Raw genomic sequence first — 20,413 nt, forward strand, 5'->3', positions numbered from 1 at the left:
GGAACTTTTGGAGGAATGGGCAGATGAAGAGGGAAGGTTATGTTCTTGTTTTGTTCCTAATGAGCTCAATATAATGATAGGCTATTCTAGTGAAGATGTTTATCAAGCAGCTGAGATCAGGAGAGAGACAAAGATATTTTTTGGACAATCTGAATAGAGATATTTTTAAACCCCTTGAGCTAATGAGATCGCCAAGTAGACCTGCTATGACTCTATCACAGTTATTTAGCATCTCCACATTATTTTTGTTCATATGGAACTGGAAGATAGAATAGCATGACTCAAAGTTTAACTTGGTCAAATTTTGTTCAAAGAGCACTGGAATTGAAGTTAAAATACTTAGGCTCAAATTCTGGCTTGCTATTTACTGCTTGTGTAACTTTTGGCAAGCCACTTAATCCATCTGTGTCTAAATTTCTTCGCTTGAAAAATGAGGGGGTGGGAAAATAAATAGAGTGTTTATTTAGCACTTACTATATGCCAGGTACTGTGTTCCAAATTGGTGATATAGAAAAATGGAATAATCCCTTCTGCAGTCAGGCTTCTCTCATTCCAGTTAGAAGAGAGTAGTCCTTTATATATAAAAATGGTATATTATTCATAGGATTTGCAGTTGAAAGAAACCCGAGACAATCCCATCCAATCTTATCCTTTTATAGATGAGAAAATTGAGGCCAAAAAGGTGAAGCGAGGTCTCAAAGAAAATAAGGTGCAAAATCTGGATACAAACCCTTATTCTCTGATTGACATTTCATTGTTCTTTCTATTATAGCATTCCATAACTAGTATCGGTTCATTTTTCAATAGCTTTTTCCCTAGTAGTGAATATGGGTTGAAGCTATTCACGTTCTTTCTCTGGATTCTCTTTATGAAATGGTTGATACTAAGCATTCTCTATATGACCAAAAATTGAATGCCCTTCATACCTCCCACGCCCTGTAAAGATTAAATTCATGGTCTTATTTTCAACAAGTTCCAAACAATTGATTGGGCTATGCCATTTAGGAATAGTCTCAGTCCTGTATATTAAATAATACTGTATTTAATTAATTTCAATTTAATAAGTATTCATTAAGTTGCTTTTATAAGACAAGGTAGAAAAACATAGTTTGCCTTAGATTCAAGAAAACCTGAGACCAATTCTCTTCTATTTACAATATTCTGGTTAGGTGACTTTGGGCAAATTAGTCAGTGGCCTAAGGTTGTTTTCTTAGACTAGAAGGTCAGCTTTGGCCATGAGGAGTTCCCTAAATGATAAAATCATATGGTCCTCCTCTTTCACACTATTCCCCTCCCCCACTCAAAGGACAAAGCAATGTGCTAGGTACTGGGAAATTTGAAGGAACAAAAAGAAAAAGAATATCATAACTTGACTTTTATGGAAATGGTTTACATAATTTCATATGTGATTTCTTAATTGTGGGTGGGGAATAAGGGAGAGAACACAGAACTCAAAAAATTTTAAAACAAATGTAAAAAAAAATTTGTTTTGAATGTAACTGGTGAAATATTAAATAAATAACAAAAACAACAAGAAAAAAGAATATGTCCCCAAGATATTCACATTCTTTGGAGGAAATGGTGCTTATAACTTCTGAACAGATAAATACATAAAATATAGTTTAGGGAGAAAATAAGGAAAGAAAATTTAGGGGACATCATATAAATTTCAGAACTTTTGCAGGACTGTAAAATAGTGAAGAGAAGCAATGTAAAAGAAATCTAAGAAAGCTGACCGCAGCTAGATTCTATATGCCAAACTGAAGAGTGAATGCTATCCTACAGGCAATATGGAAACACTGACTATTCTTCCACAAAGGGTGACAATGAACAGACCTGTGCTGTACAGAGATTATTTTTGCAGTGAAGTGGAGGGCAGTTTTGAGAGGAGGAGAAGAGAAATCAAAGCCAGATGACCAAATTAGAAGACTGTATTGGTAGTCCAGTTGAGAAACTCTGAGAGCCTGAACTAAAGTATCCCAAAGTGGTCATATTTTTCATGTTGTCCCTATTCTGTCCCTCAATCTCTCCTCTCCTTTATGCAAAAGAGCGACTAATTATTATCACTGACATTAGAATATAAGATGCACAAATCCATTTTACAAAATTCCTAGCATGTGTTTATCTTTCTTCAACCTGTGAATCTCTTGTCACTAGGAGCTCACTGCTCCGTAAGGTAACCCACTCAATCTTTGTCTGACCATACACTGAGCTGATATATGTCACCCTGTAATTTCCATTCAGCTGTTACCTAGGTTCATAAATTTAGAGGTGGAGGTGGTATTATAGATCATTTAATCCAACTCTCTCCTTTTTCAGATGGTCATAAAAGGAGTAAATGAGAAAGCCAGGATTCCTAACTGAGGCCTCTGACCCCAAAAGTCACAATCTTTTTATCACACATGATGCACATGCTCACTGTGCCCTCTTTCCCAAATGATGACTCATCTACTTTTCTACGTAATTATTTCAAAACCATGATACTGTCACCTCTAAATTTTTTCTTCAAACTAAAAATTCTTAATTCCTTTAATCCAATCTCATATGACATGGTTTTAAGTCGTTCTATATCCCTGATCGCCTTCCTCTGTATACATTTTGACTTTACAATAGTTTCCTAACCTGTAACAAACCAAATTGAGTTGAATACTTTAATTTAGTTTGAATACAGGAAATATAATGGGATGATCATTTCCTGTATTCTGAAAAACATATTTCCATCAAAACAGCCCAAGATTACATTCAATTATTTTGACTAACAGAGTGACATGATAATCAACTAAACAATGTAATCAACTAAACAATGGAAACAACATTAACATCTTAGATTTTTAATTATTACATAAGTTAATGAACACAAATATTCAGCTAGTAGGCATATAAATATTTTTTGACAGACATGGTTCCCATCTTGTATGACTTGGGTAACAAGTTCTAAAATCATACCTCCCTTAGCCTCTTGACATATCAATACGATTTCCCTACATTATATTAATAAATCATATTTCTATAAGCCTTCTAAGAAAGGAACTGGTATTAAAACTATAGCTGACAAGTCATAGTATGAAACTGTATTTCCTGTTTTCAGCTGATATTTGAAATGAATACTTTAAAATCAGAAATAGCATTTACATCAAGTCACTGTTACTATGGTTATTCATCTTCTCATTCCTTCATTTTTACAATGATTCAATACAAAACCACCTTAGTATTCAACTATAGAATATAGAATATTAATGATAGCAGCTATTAAATCCAATTTGATTTACATGCAAAAACCAAAGTAATATGACCATTTCTTTGCATCTCTTGAAAAAGCAAGATTATTTTTGTGAATGATCATGTCCATTCTTATGTGGGTGCATGTGCATCTCTTTGTATGCCTATTTTGATTCATTAATCCATTCATGATTATGAGAATCTGCTTCTCGTCCCAAACTCTTCCAAATATAGTATCTTCATTTCAACCTATTAAAAATCCAGAGGGCTAATTTTAAATAGTTTTAATGTAACTAATATTTCTATGTACTATGTTTCTTTTCTTTAAAAAAATTAACTTTCAGTTCAATTAAATTAGAAGAACATAGTCTATCTCTGTTGATTAAAAATAGAATATGTGTTGGTAAAAAAAAAATCTCTACTTCTAGAGAATTGGATTCTGTTATACCCATACTCAAAGGCCCTCTGATTTCCTCAGTTCGATGTAGGTTGTTCTCTATGAGATAACTTAGGAAACTACTAAAGTCACATGGTAATTAAGTAGCTTACCCAGAGTTGACCAGTTAAATACCAGAGGTAGAATTTCCTGGCTCCAAGACCAGTACTTTATCCCCTCTGCCTCTATTGTAGATTTTCATTAACATAAAGAGAATTGGGGAAGTACATTCTGTCCTTGAGCTGACTCATTCTGTATTCTAATCATGTATCATATTTTGCCTACACTTGTCAGATAGGTGTCTTCACTTATTACAATGCATCTTATTCATCCTTAAATAGACTGAGGTATATAATCCATATATTATTGCTTTAACATGTCACACATCCATATCTATTCTAACCAATAATATAATAAATAGTGATTCAACTGGCTAGAAAATGGCATTTGTATTGTGTACTAAGCTGCAGAAAAAAAAAGATTTAATATTTTTGTACATACCTGACTGAAGACTAGCTACATAATCTATAAAACCAGTATTCCCAGTACAAAAAAAATTATTTTTTGGCAGTATTTGGCCAATTGCAGATTATCACATGAAACCAAAGAAAAAAGGGTAGAGGGAAGGAAGAAAGGGATAAATGTAACCAACTTCCTAATTCATCTGGATGAGAAGTGTACATGGATTAAATCAGTTGGAAGATGTATGGAAGGACATATCTTTGTACGGTATTGCTCTTGAAAAAAATTCCTTCCTCAGATTCAACACTCCTAAAGTAACTAGTATGATGCTGTAAACAGAAGGTTTCTTTCTGTAGGAATGTCATCAGCACAAATAATGCAAAATGGTTGATAATCTACTTTAGGAAGTAATTCTTTCTTATTGTGTTTTTTGAATCCCAGAAATAGAGAGACCAACTACCAAGAGAAGTACACATGGGAAATACCATTACCAAGAGAAATCTTGGGATCAAGGTAATACATTCTGACAGCCTTTTTTGTCCTTTTTTCCTCAGTCCTTTCAGGTTTCTTATTTTTCACTATTGGTCAGAGAAAGATCATTAAAGTAAAATAAATACAATCTCTTTAAGGCTTAACCATGAACAATATATGAATGGCAGAGAGAGGAAATTCTTAGGGATGTAGTAATCTATCAAGAGATCCTGTAATGGGAACAGGACCATTTTGGAGGGAAATTTAAAGAAAAAACTAGATGATACATAGAGAGATGGTAGAGCATGCAGATGATCCTGAGCTAGCTATAGCTGATATTAAAATTAGATTTAATATAAAAGCAGATGTTCCTGCCAAAATTTCTGCCTGAATGGGAGGCAGACTGCCCAGCCTTACATACATACTCCAGCCAAAGCCCGAAAATGACACCAGACTAAATAATAATCAAGAAAGCCAATGAAAAACTACAACATGTGATTTCATTCACCCTATAACTGCACAAAAGTCAGCCAGAAGTTCACAAGCAATAGATTAAGGAGTTCTTACAGGAAAGCAAATGTCAGAGAAACTTGCTAAGTTCTGTGTCTGGAAATAGCAAGGTGGAAGTCTCTGTTGAGAAAGCCCTAAAATGGTCAAACAGCCCCAGGGGAAGAATCTGGATCTTGTAAGCCTTGAAAAGGGGTAATTGGCAGTGCCATGGCAATCAAAGCTGGGACTACCAGCATATTTCCTCATATAGTGCAGTAGCCCTCAGACAACAGTGTTCAGGTAAGAATATCCTAGGTTCAGAGTGCCTAAGTTCCATAAAACTATGTCCTGAAACTCTAGCACTATAAAATTCAAAGGTTGGAGGACAACTAATTCTGGAAATTAGAATTTAGGTCAAAAACCCAAAGGATCAAGGATAAGAGCAAATAGGCTAATCCCTCCACTTAAAATCACAGTAGGGAAAATTGACTTTTTCCTATTACTAATACTCACTTCAAAAACTAGAGCTGGGGATATGAGAAAATAAAACAAACTGTTTACTACTGCCATTTATGAACAGAGATAGCCAAAATGGAAATAAGTGTAAATAAAACAACATATTGATGACTACCATTTACAAATGAAAATACTCAAAACTTCACAGCAAAAGAGTCAAAGGATAAAAAATTTATTTTCCACAGGGTCTATATAAACATCTAGAAGAAATTAAGGGAGATGAAAAGACAAAAAGAAATAACAGTTTTGAAGAAAGCATTGGAAAGAAAATAACAGGAGAAAGTGGCAAATCTTATCCAAGAAATGAACTTATCCAAGAACTCAATGGCTCCATAAGACAGAAAGTATTAGAAAAAAGGAAAAAAATAGAGTAAAATGTAGACAAATGAAAATTACCCAGTTCAGTGAGAAGTAGGGTCAAAGTAAAATTGAGAGATTTACCAAATCACTTCCTGAAAGGAAGATCACTTGAAACAAATTCCAGTAGCATAATATCCAAAATTCACTCAATAATGTTTCAAGCATCATTTCCCTCACACTCCCAATCCTCCCAAAAATCATACAAGACCCTAAAGCTTCTACTAGGGGAAGAAAGGAGATCTTGGAATGCAATGTTCCAAAAGGTTTGGAAATATCAAAGAAAAAAGAATGATATTAATAACAAACTCTTCAATATGAATGCAAATCTGGCAAAGACAATATAAAGCCAAAATTATTTCTAGCTTGGAGAGAGAAATCTCTAAATTGACAAAATCTGCCATTCTTCTAACATGAAACTGCTTTAAATACTATTTGAATCAATATCCAGGGAAAAAGGAAAAACTCATTAAAGACAAAACACACACACACCCCACTGCAAAACAAAAACAAAAAAAATCAAGCCAGTAGCATTTCATGATAGTGACCAGTCTCTTCCTACATCATTTCCTAAATTAAAAAAATATATATACCTTAGCCAGATCATAACACCAATCACTCCAAGTTGTGAGACACAATCATCTTATCTGACAAGAATTAAATTTGGTCATCTTCTTTATATTATTTCACCTTTGTTCTTTCCACTTTCCTAAAGGGAAAAGTCTATAAAGTATTTTAGCATAGTGATATAATATTTCTTAATATTTCTAGAGAAGCTTAAAGGATAAAAATGTTTTCATATAACTAAAAATAGCTTCTATTAAAAATGAGTTTAATTACACTGAGAGTATGGAGTACAAAGGGAAAGTACTTTAATGGATTAGAGAAAAGCCCAAACTAAGTAGGAACTTTGAAATACAAACCCAAAAGTTCACAGAAACTTAGAAAAGTAAATTTATTTGAGCAATAGAATAGAACTGTATGATCTGTCATACCAATTAGAGTATATAAAAAGAGTATATAGACATGGAAGAAGGGATAGGGTAAGAGGGCATCAGATGAACCTCATTCTTAACTGAAAACAGGCAAAGCAGTATTACATTCATGAACATAGTTTGGTATAGAAATACATCAGCATCAAAAAGGAAAAAAGAGGAATTGGAGGCATCCACCCCCCCAGGGAAAAAACAAAACAAAAACAATAGTTGGTTTCTAACATTTAAAAATGTATTAAAGAAAAATGAAGTTCAAATGAAAGTCCAAACCAGCAAGACAATATTGAAAATAACATGTAGAATCTGTTGTTCAATTGTTTCACTAGTGTCTAATTCTTCATGATACAATTAGGGATTTTATTGTGAAGATACTGAAGCGGTTTTACTTTCCTTCTCCTACTCATTTTACAGATGAGGAAACTGAGGTATATACATTAAGTGACCTGCTTAGAGACGCACAGTTAGTAAGTGTGTGAGGTCAGATTTAAATTTGGGATGATGAGTCTTTCTGACTGGAGTACTTGTATTCTACTGCACCAACCAATTGCTTGCATATTATTTATTTAATAAAAATCGCAAAGGCAGGTTTAATTTCATATAAAATCCTCTTTTATGTTCTGTTTTCATATAAATGGCTTTTCTTGAACTTTATATTCAGAATCTTTAAAAAATCATGTTGGTATAGAAAAAAATGTTATGTTTAGAATCAGGAAGACCTGGGTTAAAATTTTAATTCCTGATACTGATAGGTACCTGACCTGGGAAAGTTCTTTAGCTTATCAGGACCTCAGAGCAACTTCTTAGGATGTGGTTGCTAAATTATGTATCTGCTAAGATCCTAATTAACTCCCATCTCTGAAATTCCCTTCTATGATGTATTTAAGACAATGGATAAAAAAGGCAAAACTATTATTTCAATTAGTCCAATCTTTTTTTAAAAAACATGATTTAATTTATGTTGTAATGGGAGTATTGGGGCATGAAAGAAATTAAAAGCTAAAATTAAAAAAAAAAAAAAGCAAATCCTCAAGTCAAGAAAAAAAAAACTGAGAAATTTAAGGGAAGGTGGGTTGTTGATAACTTGTGTGTTACTAAATAATATGTCCTTAAAGTGAATGTAAATCAAGGAGCTAATTCTGTTTTGGGAGATTTTGTGAAAAGAACCACTAGGGAAAATCACTTGTATTTCCAAAAATACTCTTGAATAAAAAAAGAGCTATGGTTTTGTTATGATAGTTAAGAGTGTTACTCACTATATATTTTTAAAGAGCAAAATCTAGCCAAGTGGTTTTCTCATTAATGCTGAAAGATTTATCAGGCCACTAACTTAAAGACAATATTTGAACTAAGAGGCATTGATTAATATTTCTGAAGTTGGGTATTTTAAAAATTAAAATTAATGTTTCTAATGCTCAAGTATAATAGATTGAGCAGTAACCTTACTTGCCAAAACTCATTTTTTGGCCAGTTGGATACCATTCAGATTTTTAATTTGTTGAGGTCAATTCTTCAGTTATGGCTCAAAGTATTTATAGTGGAATAGTCAAGATAGACTCTGAGAAAAAAAAAATGAATGAAGGAAAAGAGGGAAAAAAAGTTTTCTATCTGGCCTCACTGCCTTCTTGTCCTTGCAATTTTTCTTCTCACTCTCATGAAGCCTGGTTTCCTATGTTTTTTATTAATCAGTGATCTATAGCACACTTAAGGAAGAACGTGGATTAGAGCTACAAAATCCAAAACTATTACACCTAACCATGAATGAGTTCAGTGAGTTTCTTCTCTTAGGAACATTTAGTTTTAAAAATGAACCACAGGAAAAGGAACCTAAAAAACTAAATCTCTGTGAAATTTCAAAAACCTCCAATCATGGGTGGGAAAAATATTTGGGGGGAGGGCTCCTCAGTTATTTCCAAAATGTAAGCCATGTCTATACAATGGACACCAAATAAACACTAATATATAGTTGTTCTATCAACTTAGATATCTTCTTAATGTGCTTTCCACCTTGATACTTCCTCAACTCTTTCTGTTGAAATCCACAGTTCTCTTCAAGACTCAATCCAAGTACTATTTTTTTCAAGAGATATTCCCTGTTCTATTTATTAATGTAAGCTAACACACATATTGTATTCATCCTAAGAGAATGTAACGTTCTTAATAGAGGGATTTGTTTCACTTTCATATTTGTATCCCTAGATACTAGCAAAGTGCTTGGCTTATACTAGGTACTTAATAGAATCTGGTGGATTGATTGAATACCTATTAAAAACAGGAAAAAAGGCTATTGTGGAAAATCTGGTTCATTAAAAAAAATAGACAGTCTAGGACAATGTAATGCATTGCTTGAATCCATAAAGCTCAAACTAGAGATCCAGCAATTGTCTGGTTAATTGGATCCTCCTTAATAATGGTACCAAATATTAAAAACACTTTTTTTGTGAGGGAGGGAAGCCATTTTCTCATTTAACTGGTTTAGCACATCTACAATTATCAAATTAAATGAAAACAGCATGGGACCTAACATCAGAGAGTACCTCAACACCTTTTTAGGGCCTTGTAAATTACATGGCACAGTTGTCAGTCAGTCAGCCTATGCCTAAATCCAAACTTGGTCAAAATGTTTGCTGTATCACAGAGGTGACAATCTCTGGACAATTTTATTTTTATCCCCTTTGCAAGATACTATTTTAGCTACTTTAAAATTTAGTAATGTAAATAACAAACTAAGGCACTAATAGTTTGAGATCATCTTCCAAGATAAAGCTTGATTATGGAAAAGGAATGCTCAGTACAAAAAAGAATTTTAGAAAATGTGCACTTTGGATCTGGTATTCAAAGAGGATGATAAAGAAAGTCCTGATTTTTTCAATCGTATTATAGCCTGAAATTTAATGGAATTATTTTTACACTAAAGTTATAAATACAAAGAATCCTCTTTGTTTTAATTCCTAGTAAAGGGGAAGCACAACAAGGAGTAAGAAAAAATTGAAAAATTACCTGACCGTCCATCTCTCTGAAAGTCCACATGATACCATTCTCCATCATTCACCTTCTTTTGCAAAGCTTTTATTTTGATAGTACCTGATCCCATATCCAACAATAGGTAGAGATGGCCATCCAGCATTTCAATAGCAAAGAAGTCAACCTTTACCATTTGGGGATTTTTGGCATCCTTCTGGTGTCGTGGCTTGCCATGACTAAAGAGTATAAGCCCATTAGGTTCTGTGGTACGGAAGTCAAATGATATGGAGCCTGTTTTCTTGGCATTCCACTTTGGGAGAGAGATGAAAGATTCTGGTGTCTCAAAGGTGATTGGGTCCAATGTTGCAACATTTTCACATTTAAATGCCACTACTCCATGTATCTTCATCTTAGGATCTCCTTGTTTGGCAAGCCGAGATAATTCCAGCCTGACATCATTATTTTTATATACAACCTGTAAATAAAGGATAATCATGAGAAAGATTTTCTAGTCATTTATCCTTTAGAGTTCACTAGGTCAGGGAAATCTGTATTTCTGCATTTAACCCTAATGAAGACTAATTATAAAGGACAGGAATACCTAGTGGAATTTTAAACCTTTTTTAACCTGGAGTTAGAAATATTCTGATTGCATATGATATAGCTGTCTTCCTTGCTAATAAAATTATTGCATCAACCCATTCAATACTAACTCTATCCAGTTAATTGAATTCAAAGATAATTCACACATACACACAGGCACAGAAAGAGAGAGAGAGAAGCTTATAAAGCTAACTCAACAATTTAAAGAAATCTGTTTATAATTTGTGCTATTGTTCTTAAACTGGTATTGCAGCATTTATTGTTTAAAAGCCATCTTAGCACATTCCATTTTGTTAATATTAGTTATTATTTCCTGTTCCTTTTAATACTCCCTCTCCAAGATTTTTCCTCACTTATAATTGTTCGACTTGTGCATTTTTGGTCCCACATATATTAAGGTCAGAGCCTATCAAAACGTATTTCCCCTAAAAAGCAAATTCTTTATTGAATACGATGAGGATGTTAGATTTGTAACAGAATCACATAGGAGAAGCAATATTGAAGTAGCAAATAGCTTAGATTTTCTGAAAAACACTCTAACAGTATATCAAGGATGCAAAACACTAGGTAGAATTTTTTTGCATTAATATGTGCTTGAATAATGTTAGATAAATCAACGATGGTTTCCTGTAAATCTAATCAACCTTTGTCACAGGTGTTCCACATCACATTCAGTTTACACAAATATCAGGAAAAATTGGCTCTATGATGCTCATTTTTTAAGGAACCAAATTTCAGCTTATCACAGGCAAGTGCAATACATTTCAGTAGGATGGCATTCTGTGTTTACATTGCTTTTTGACTCTAAATAAAATAATACCAATTTATTGTCATGTGCAAAGCTGTTCTCTTATTTTAATAAGTCAAAAGATAATTAGGCAAAATAAAAGGACAACATTATTCCTCAGACTTCTCAAAATAGGTACCTGTACATGACTTTTGAGGTCATTTAGTCCCACCCCATAATTTTGCAGATGAGGAAATTTGGAACCAGAGAAGGGAAGAGAAGTGATTTGCTTAATGTCACAGGGAATAAATGAAGAAGAAAAATTTGAATACAGACCTGACTTTAAATCAAGCACTTTTTTCACTTCTAGTTAAAGACCTAGCAGAGATTTCAGTTTGAAACTAGTTTTTTATTGTCTTACAACAAAGGAAAATTTCCTAACTTGATCATCAAGGATCATTACATAAAATGGTAATTATTTCATTTAAAAAACAGTGACACCTAACAGTTTTTGCATAAAAATTAATCCCATGAATCATAAAGTGAAAGATTTAATTTAGACCAAAGAAAGGCCCTCTTTCAAGGGCAAGTTTTGGATACAAGAAAATTCTACTGAGGGCATTTCTCTGAAGAACTCTCTCTAGAAAATGAAAACATTATAGAGAACTAACTTTAGTGCTACTTTTAGACAAAACTTCTCTAGGATGCTTCACGCTACTGGCAAAAAGGTACTCTGATGTATCAATGTGGCAAAGACCAAAATTTCTTACTATTACTCTGACCCATTCTCCACATAACTGCCAAAGTAATTTTCCTGAAATGCAGTCAAATCATGCAATAACCTTTCAGAGTAAACTTCAGTGGATTTCTATTACCTCTAGGATAAAATACAATTTCATTTTGGCATTCAAAGCTGTGCAAAAACTTGCAATTACTTATCTTTTCAGTTTTCTTACACAAGTACTCCTCTATGGTCCATCATATTGGATTACGTGCAGTTCCTCTTACCTGAAAGTTTATTTCTCAGCTCTGTACCTTTATTTTATGTGTTCGACATTTCTAGCATGCTCCCCCTCTTAACTTGCATTTCTTAAAATCCCTGGCCTCCTTTTGGACTCTTCAATTGGTACCTTCTACAGAAAGCATTTTATAGGCTGTTGGTGCTTTTTCCACTAAGATTACCTTCCATGTACTCTGCATGTATGTTAAATATATTTTACATACATTTGTATGTACCTTTTAGGACCTAAACACCTTGAGGAGAGGAAATCGCTTTTGCTTTTTCTTTGGTTCTTTGGTGCTTAGACCAGTGTCTAAGCCACAGTAAACTCTTTATGAATGCTTATTTATTATTGATTAATTTACAATGACTAAGCCAGAATATTACTTAATGATCATTCCTATCAATATGGATTTGATTATGGACCTTTTGATAGATTCTATCTCTGTACTCCTAAGACTAACCCATCTAATTTGGGAGGGCTTATTAACAGATTTGACTACTCGATGATATATTTTTGAGGGAGTGGGGTAAAGATGAACTCTCAAAGAGCATGAACTCAGGGAAGGATAGAGATCTATATTGTAAAAGGTAAACTTGTATGGATAAAATGAGAGATTGTTGAAATATTGTTAAAATAAATGATATTCAATATTTTGATTATCATGATCTTTTTATAGAAACCAATATAGGGAGTTGTCTTTAGGATTTTTAAGCAATATATTAATGTTTTTGTTAGAAATGACTCACATATACATAAAGGATAACATTTTCCCCTGCATTGAACCCCTTAAACCATTACAAGAAATCTGCAATAAAATATAGTAGGAAAAAACTTTTAGAAACTGCTAAGACCAACTGAGATCAGTTGCATTAAGAAAATAAGAATTTTGTTGGAAGGATGCAGAGAGTAAAGGTAGATATGATTAAACATTTTAGGAAGGCAAATTAGGCTGGCTTAGAAGGTGTAATGAAAATGTAGTGGGCATCTAAGGTATGAACAAAAGGTCATGGGAATTTATAGGGGGACTGAAAGGAAAGGGAGAAGTGCTGAAAGGCAGTGGGAATAACTGCCTATTTCTAAATTTTACTGAATTACAACTCTTTACTTGAGAAAGACCTTCACACAAGTCACAGTTCCCAGGACCTAGGATTTAAGTTACTTCTAAGATATTATTGTTTCATTATGTTCTGTATGAAATAGACTCTTGTGGTCTAGTTTGGGAGCCAATTCTTCTTTTAGAACTTTCCTTCCCAAAGGATATGCATTCCAATTTCCAAACTACCAAGTGACAATAAACATTGGAGACAACTCATTCCTGAGCTGGGGACTGTCAGTACCGTGGAAACTTTCTCACTTGAAAGTTTCCTTGACACACATCTAAATCATTCCTGTAGTGACAAGCAGGAGGGGTTGAATTAAGTTCTCAGAGGGCATACACTTTCCTAGAAGTCTGTCTCATTTGAGTACCATATTTTTTTTTGTCTCTCATCTTGTATTCCTTCTGAAGAAACTCAAGGAGACAGGAAGCCAATTTAGGCTGAGGCTATCATTAGTATGCTGATAGCTCTCAAATTTATACTACTGCTGCATTTGACCCAGATTTCATAATTATCTGACTTTTCCAAAGTAAGGCTGAAATTTAAGGTGAACTGATCATGGTTCAGTTAAAATAACATGGAGATGGTATCACAAAAATTCAATTCTTTTTTGCTTCTTTTTTTTGAGGTGCTGAGGGTCTCAATTTAAAAAGTTGCCTTCTTCAGCCCCAAAAGTCATTTTTACCTCTTCCTTTTGTATGGCCTTCATATTCGATTAGAGTACTGCTATATAATGAATGGGTTAACTGTTCCCCTTCACAATATGGTTCCTTTCTACCCTTCCTACCACTTCATATTACTCTCTTTCATTAATTTATATTCAAACCAAACTAATCTATTAGCTATTTCCCAACATAGACATTATCTCTTCTTTATCCATACTATGCATGAATTATATCCTATTTCTGGAATGCATTTCCTCAATTCCATATTTTAGACTCTATAATTTCCTGGAAGTCTCCAAGAAGACTCTCCTGATGGTTGACCCTTTCTCAACAATTAGTGTCTTTTGAAAATACTTGCTTTTTATTGTATCAACATCAATCATAAGGATAATCAATATTTAAAATCTTTCACCATCCTAATTACCCCTTTCCATGGGTTCTTTAGTTCTTCAGTTTTATAAGTATTATTTTTTCTTGGATACTTCCTATCAAAGTTTAAAATGGCATTTATTTTCTTGACTCCATATCATGCTGTTAAATCATATTCTTTTCAATCAAATCGCTATGTCCCTCTCTCTACCCTTTCACAGTCATCTGATGCATAACATTGACATCCTTCCTTCTCCTTTCAATTTGGAAGTATAAGTTTAGACACAATTACAATACTTTACATTTATGTCTACTAAAATGACCAAAAACTTTTTGGCAGTTAGGTGGTGAAATGGATAACACATTAGATCTGAAGTCAAAAAGACCCATTTTCCTGATCCAAATCTGTCCCCTGACACTAGCTGTATCACCCTGTCTGTTTTAGTTCTTCATTTGTAAAATGATCTGGAGAAGGAAATGGCAAACCGCATTGGTACCTTTGCCAAGAAAACCCCAAATGAAGTCAGAAAAAGTCAGACAAGACTGAAATAATTATGCAACAACAAAATATAATCAAAGTTGAGATATTTTTGTACACAGACTACATCATGCAATGTGTTAGGTATTTTTCCCCGTATAACATCACCTGCAAATATAAGTACACTTCCATAATTTAATGGAAATCTTTTGTGTTTTCTTCTCTTATAGAATATAAGATACTTGGAATCAAGGACTATTTTTCTTTTGTGTTTATATTGTCAGCATTTATCAAAATGATAGGCACACTGTAAGTACTTAAAAATTTGTTTTAATTCATATATCCATTGTTAAGGAAGATTGTTAGCATCACAACAGTAAAAAATTTCATCTGATTAACTGATTAATTACTTTTTGAGATTGAGTCATTTAATCATTTCTTAATCTAATTGATTTGACTCTACCTTGTCCATATAAATATTATGAGGGATTTTTCAAGTGTTTCTGTTGAAATCTAGGTAGCATTTTTTATGATATTCTAGTCTGGTAATGCTCCTAAAATAGGAAATGAGATTAGTCTTATATGACCTACTCTTGAAGCTAGGCTGGCTTTTTGTGATCAACACTTGCTATTTTAAATGTTCTAGAATTTTTCCAGAAATCAAAGTCAAGCTCATTGTCCTATAATTTTTGATACCTTCTCCTTTCTTTTTTGAAAATTGGGACACTTACCTTCCTTCATTTCTATACCAGTTCTCCAATTCTTCAAGATTTTTCAAAAATCATCAATAATGGTTCAGTAATCATATTTAATATATCCCTTTTAGGAACCTGGGATGTAAAACGCCAAAGCCTAGTGATTTGAACTCATCAAGAGGATCTGTGTACTTTAATAATATCCTTTTAATCAGTTTTACTTCTCTGCAAACTAATGTATTTATCTTTTTCTTCTGTTTTCTTTACTCCAAAGATTAATATCTTTGGTAATGACAATAAAAACAAAACACAGTAGAATCATCCTGACTTCTGTTATTTCATCTCCCCAGCTTCAATTCTGATCTCTAATGCTTGATTCTTGGTAAAGCAGTCCCCTATAGAAGGATTTACTTATTTTATTGCCTTGATGTATAGTTTGAGTTGGAAATTATTGGTTAATGTCCAAGATTCTTAACCTGGAGTCCATGACTAGAATTCATGGGATCTGTAAACTTGGATGGAAAAAAAATACATCTTTGTTTTCACTAATCTCTAAATGAAATTTAACATCTTTAATTATTGGGGAAAAAAAAGAACCTAAGTGGCATAGTAGATAGAGTGACGGACCTGAAGTCAGGAAGTACTGAGTTCAAATTCATCTCAAAATTTACTAGATATATGATCCTTCATCTGTGAAATAGGGATAATAACACTTTGAGGTCATATGGTCAATAAGATGGAGGACTATATATTTTCTCTGATCCTTTTAGCCTCTCAAACCTCACCAAAACAGAAATTCTCTTCTAAAGATGAAGTAACTTTATTTTTTCCAAGTTTTAGGATATCTAGAACACAAATGAAAGTTTTAAAAAATGGAGATAATAATAGCACTTGCCCTTTAGCATTTTTGTGAAGACAAAAATGAGATAATATCTTTAAAGTACTTTTCAAACCTTCAAGTTTTATACAAATGCTATTATTAGAAAGAATTATAATAACTTCTAAATGAAATTTAACATCTCTTTAACTATTAAAAAAAAAAGGGAACTGGATGACACAGTAGATAGAGTACTAGACCTCAGTCAAGAAGTCTGAGTTCAAATTCATCTAGACATTTACTAGCTGTGTGACTCTTCATTTGTTAAATGGGGATAAGTCTTTGAAATCATGTGAACAATAAAATGGAGGACTATTCATTTTCTCTGAGCCTTATAGCCTCTCAAACCTTACCAAAACAGAAACTCTCTTCTAAAGATGAAACAACTTCTGTTGTTTCCAAGTTTTAGACTATCTAGAACACAAATGAAAGTTTTTTTAAAATGAGGATAATAATAGTTCTTGCCCATCAGCATTTTTGTGAGGATAAAATGAGATATTTTAAAGTACTTTACAAATCTTCAAGTTTTATACAAATGCTAACTATTATTAGAAAAGGTTATTATAAGATTTACCAGACTAAAAGAGGGGCTTGTGGCAGGAAGAAATAGGAACCTATTGACAGATTAATGCTTTGTTTGTTTTGTTTTTTTTTTTATTTTCATAATTTCATTTATTAGCAGGCAAACAGATTTTAATTAAGCCTTCCATGGAAAGACAAGCAGTGGTTAGAAATGCCTCTATGGAAGAAAAAAAGAGCCTGTGCCCTTTGGAAAAACTAGTAACATCTGCTCGTACTTCCAAAGATATTTCCTCAAATAACCAGCAAGATCTCTCATTGAAGCAAAATGTAATAATGGATAATAAAGGAAAATCTCTCATCCAGCAAATTTGTCGTGTTTACATTTGCAATATCTTTTTCTTAAGCATGAGCAGTTCAATTGCATTCTCTTTTTCATCATCTCCTCCCCATTTAAAGCTAAAGTGATTGGTAATTTTCTGAAGCCCTTTCTCAGATTTTCTATGTGAAATTCTTTAAAAACTGCATAGACTGGGGCAGCTAGGTGGCACAGTGGATAGAGTACCAGCCCTGAAGTCAAGTGGACCTGAGTTCAAATTTGACCTCAGACACTTAACACTTCCTAGCTGTGTGACCCTGGACAAGTCACTTAACCCCAATTGCCTCAGAGGGGGGAAAAATACAAAAGATTAAGCATTGGTGGTTTTTAAAAATGCTAGGCCCATGATTTTTTTCTCCTGTGTCATGAAGAACAGCATTTCCTCATGATTTCTTCCTTTCAGAGTAATATTTGAAACAGTGAAAGGAGAGGAGGACTTGAGTCAAAAGATGAAGATGTGAGGTTTAAATCTCAATTCTGACACTTAATTTAATTTGACCGTACAAGTGTTGTATCAGACATAATGCTAAGGATCACGAACCCCAAAACAAAAATGAAACTGCCCCTAAGCTCAAGGAATTTATATTCTACTGGAGAGAAGTAGGAGTTACATAGAGAAGTAAATATAGATATTCACAAAATATATAGTAAAGCAATCTTAGGAGGAATAGTGAAGTAACACTCAGAACTGAGAGGAGAGGAGAGATAATATTCTAGATCAAGCATTCACATGGAAAGAGGAGCTGGAATATTGTATAAAAGCAAGTATTCAAATCTGGCTGAAACATCAGTGTTTATTTGGTGTGTAAGGATGTGGGGGAGAATTGTGAAACTGCTCCAGGAAGTGAGTTTATATTCAAACTAGAAAGAGCTTTAAATGATAAACTGCGTAAAACCTTAAGACTAGTAGCATGAGTGAGCTACTGACGTTTCTTGAGCAGTAAAATGTCTGACTTGTGGGTTTTGGCATCTCTGTTTGGCAGCTGTGTAGAAGATGGATTGGATGGTGAAAAGCAGATAGATATGTGGAGAATCCATTTTCAATTGTCCAGACAAGGTGATAAGGATTTGAACTAGGGATAGTCTCTGTGTGACTGATTGCATGAGAAAGAACAAATAGACCAGTTTAATTGAAATATAATGTATGGGAGAGTAAAGAGTCTAGAAACAGATATGTAATTTCATTGGCTAAAAAAAAAAATCCCTGGAAAAGAAATCTCTTTATTAGTGCAAGATAACACTTTTTCCGCAACTTAATTATTTTGAGTTTCCTATTGCAGTAAGTCTTTAAATGATTTGCTTAATGTCACAGAGCTAGTATTTGTCAGCATCTAGACTCTAATCCAGGTCTTCCTGAGTTTTAAGTCAATTCAGTATCCATTTGAATCTTGCTTTATTTATTATAGAAATATAAATATCATATGCAGAAAGTATCTAGTTGGCTACTTTGGCTAAAACAGCTATAATTGTATAGTTCTATGATCATAGACAAGTCACTGAATTATTCTGACCTTTAGATTTCACATCTAGTAATCATGGGGATTAAAATAATATACTCTCTACCTTCTATGATCGTTGGGAGGAAAGTGCTTTATAAAACTTAAAATAGTATAAAATGTGTTATCACAAATATCAATAAATAAAATATATCAATTGCTACTTTCCTGTTTCCCCTCTATGGCACAAAATTATAATTCTCTTACAAACTTACTCACATTGTACCTGTATCTTAAAGAAAGTGATAATTATTATTTAAGAGCAGGTTTGGGAATAAAGAAAAGATATGCTTTTAGCTGGAAATAATAATGTTACCTACTTAAGTGATATTAGATCAACTTGTAGATAAATAATTTTATTTGAAAATTGCTGCCAATAAATTTGGCTGGACAACATAGGTACGGAAGATCCAGCAAGGCTTCATTGCTTATCCCATTGCTGACAGTAAAACTTGAAGCATTATATAGAGGTTCTCTGTAGGTAAGTGCTTTAGCTATAAAATATACATAACAGGGTATGGGACCTGGGATTTCCAGAACCACCCATGAAATGCTGTCTGTCAGGAAGAAAATGAAATGGTGTCTGCTGATAAACTACCATTGAATGAGTTGATTTAGAGGCAACGTAAAATACGCTAGTCAGAGAATCTAATCATGTTAATTCCAAAAACTGTCTTCTGCTCAACAAGGGACATCACTTAGACTGTGACAGCAGTCCCCAAGTTGGATTTACAATTGAGCAGCCATCTGACACATTGAAAAAGGATGGTCTCAATGTGAGTTTCATGGCTGTCATCCAAAGAAAGTGGTATTTTCCATAAGATTATGCTTCCCTCCTCCCCCAAACACAATATAATACTATATTTAGGCAAATGTTAAAATTTGAGAAAGAGGACACTTATGAGCACTTTAATTAAATGATCTTTAGGTTATGCATGATGTTTCCATATGAGATTTATTTTTCTCTAATCTACATAACAGTCTTGCAGAAGTTACTATATGAAAATCTTGTGTTTCATAGGGTTTTTTTCCCCTTAAGTGTAAATCTAACCTCTGGAATATGTATATGCACCCATTGGAGAAACACTTAGGTTTATCTCTCTTCCTTTTTCTCTCTCTCTTTCTCCTTCTTTTCCTCACTTCTTTCCTCCCCCCTCTCTTCTTTCCTCTCTCTCTCTCTCTCTCTCTCTCTCTCTCTCTCTCTCTCTCTCTCTCTCTCTCTCTCTCTCTCTCTCTCTCTCTCTCTCTTTTCTGTCCCTGCCTCTCTCTATCACTGTCTCTTTCTATCTTTCTGTTCCTATTTTTCTGTCTGTATCTCTTTCCTCTGTTTGGCTACATTCTAATTCATCATACATTACTTTCCTTCCCATAAGCTGTGGTCCAACCAAATTAAATCCCACATTGTAACACAAACACTCTATTTCTCATTTTGTGTCTTTGTCTTGAATATTCCCCTATGACTGCAATGAGCTCTTCCTTACATTCACTTTTGAAGAGCCTTCATTTCCTCCAGCTCAAGAAGTTCTTTTTACATGAAAGATTTTCTAACTCTCCATCCCAAATTCTGATGGACTCCATACTGTACTCTTATATTCTTG

At 33.5% G+C, this 20,413-nt stretch overlaps 1 protein-coding gene across 32 annotated transcripts in view; it reads right to left on the minus strand.

Annotated features, from left to right (window-relative positions):
- The window catches only part of NRXN1 (neurexin 1), a 1,346,328-nt gene that overhangs the window by 767,611 nt on the left and 558,304 nt on the right, over positions 1 to 20,413 (minus strand). For all 32 annotated transcript variants that reach the window (XM_074286813.1, XM_074286834.1, XM_074286827.1 and 29 more), the window contains one exon: positions 9,943 to 10,381. In XM_074286813.1, coding sequence (XP_074142914.1) covers positions 9,943 to 10,381 — 439 coding nt within the window. The remainder of the gene's footprint in view (positions 1 to 9,942; positions 10,382 to 20,413) is intronic.

The sequence above is a fragment of the Sminthopsis crassicaudata genome, chromosome 2 (assembly GCF_048593235.1).
Source record: "Sminthopsis crassicaudata isolate SCR6 chromosome 2, ASM4859323v1, whole genome shotgun sequence".
Lineage (NCBI taxonomy): Eukaryota > Metazoa > Chordata > Mammalia > Dasyuromorphia > Dasyuridae > Sminthopsis > Sminthopsis crassicaudata.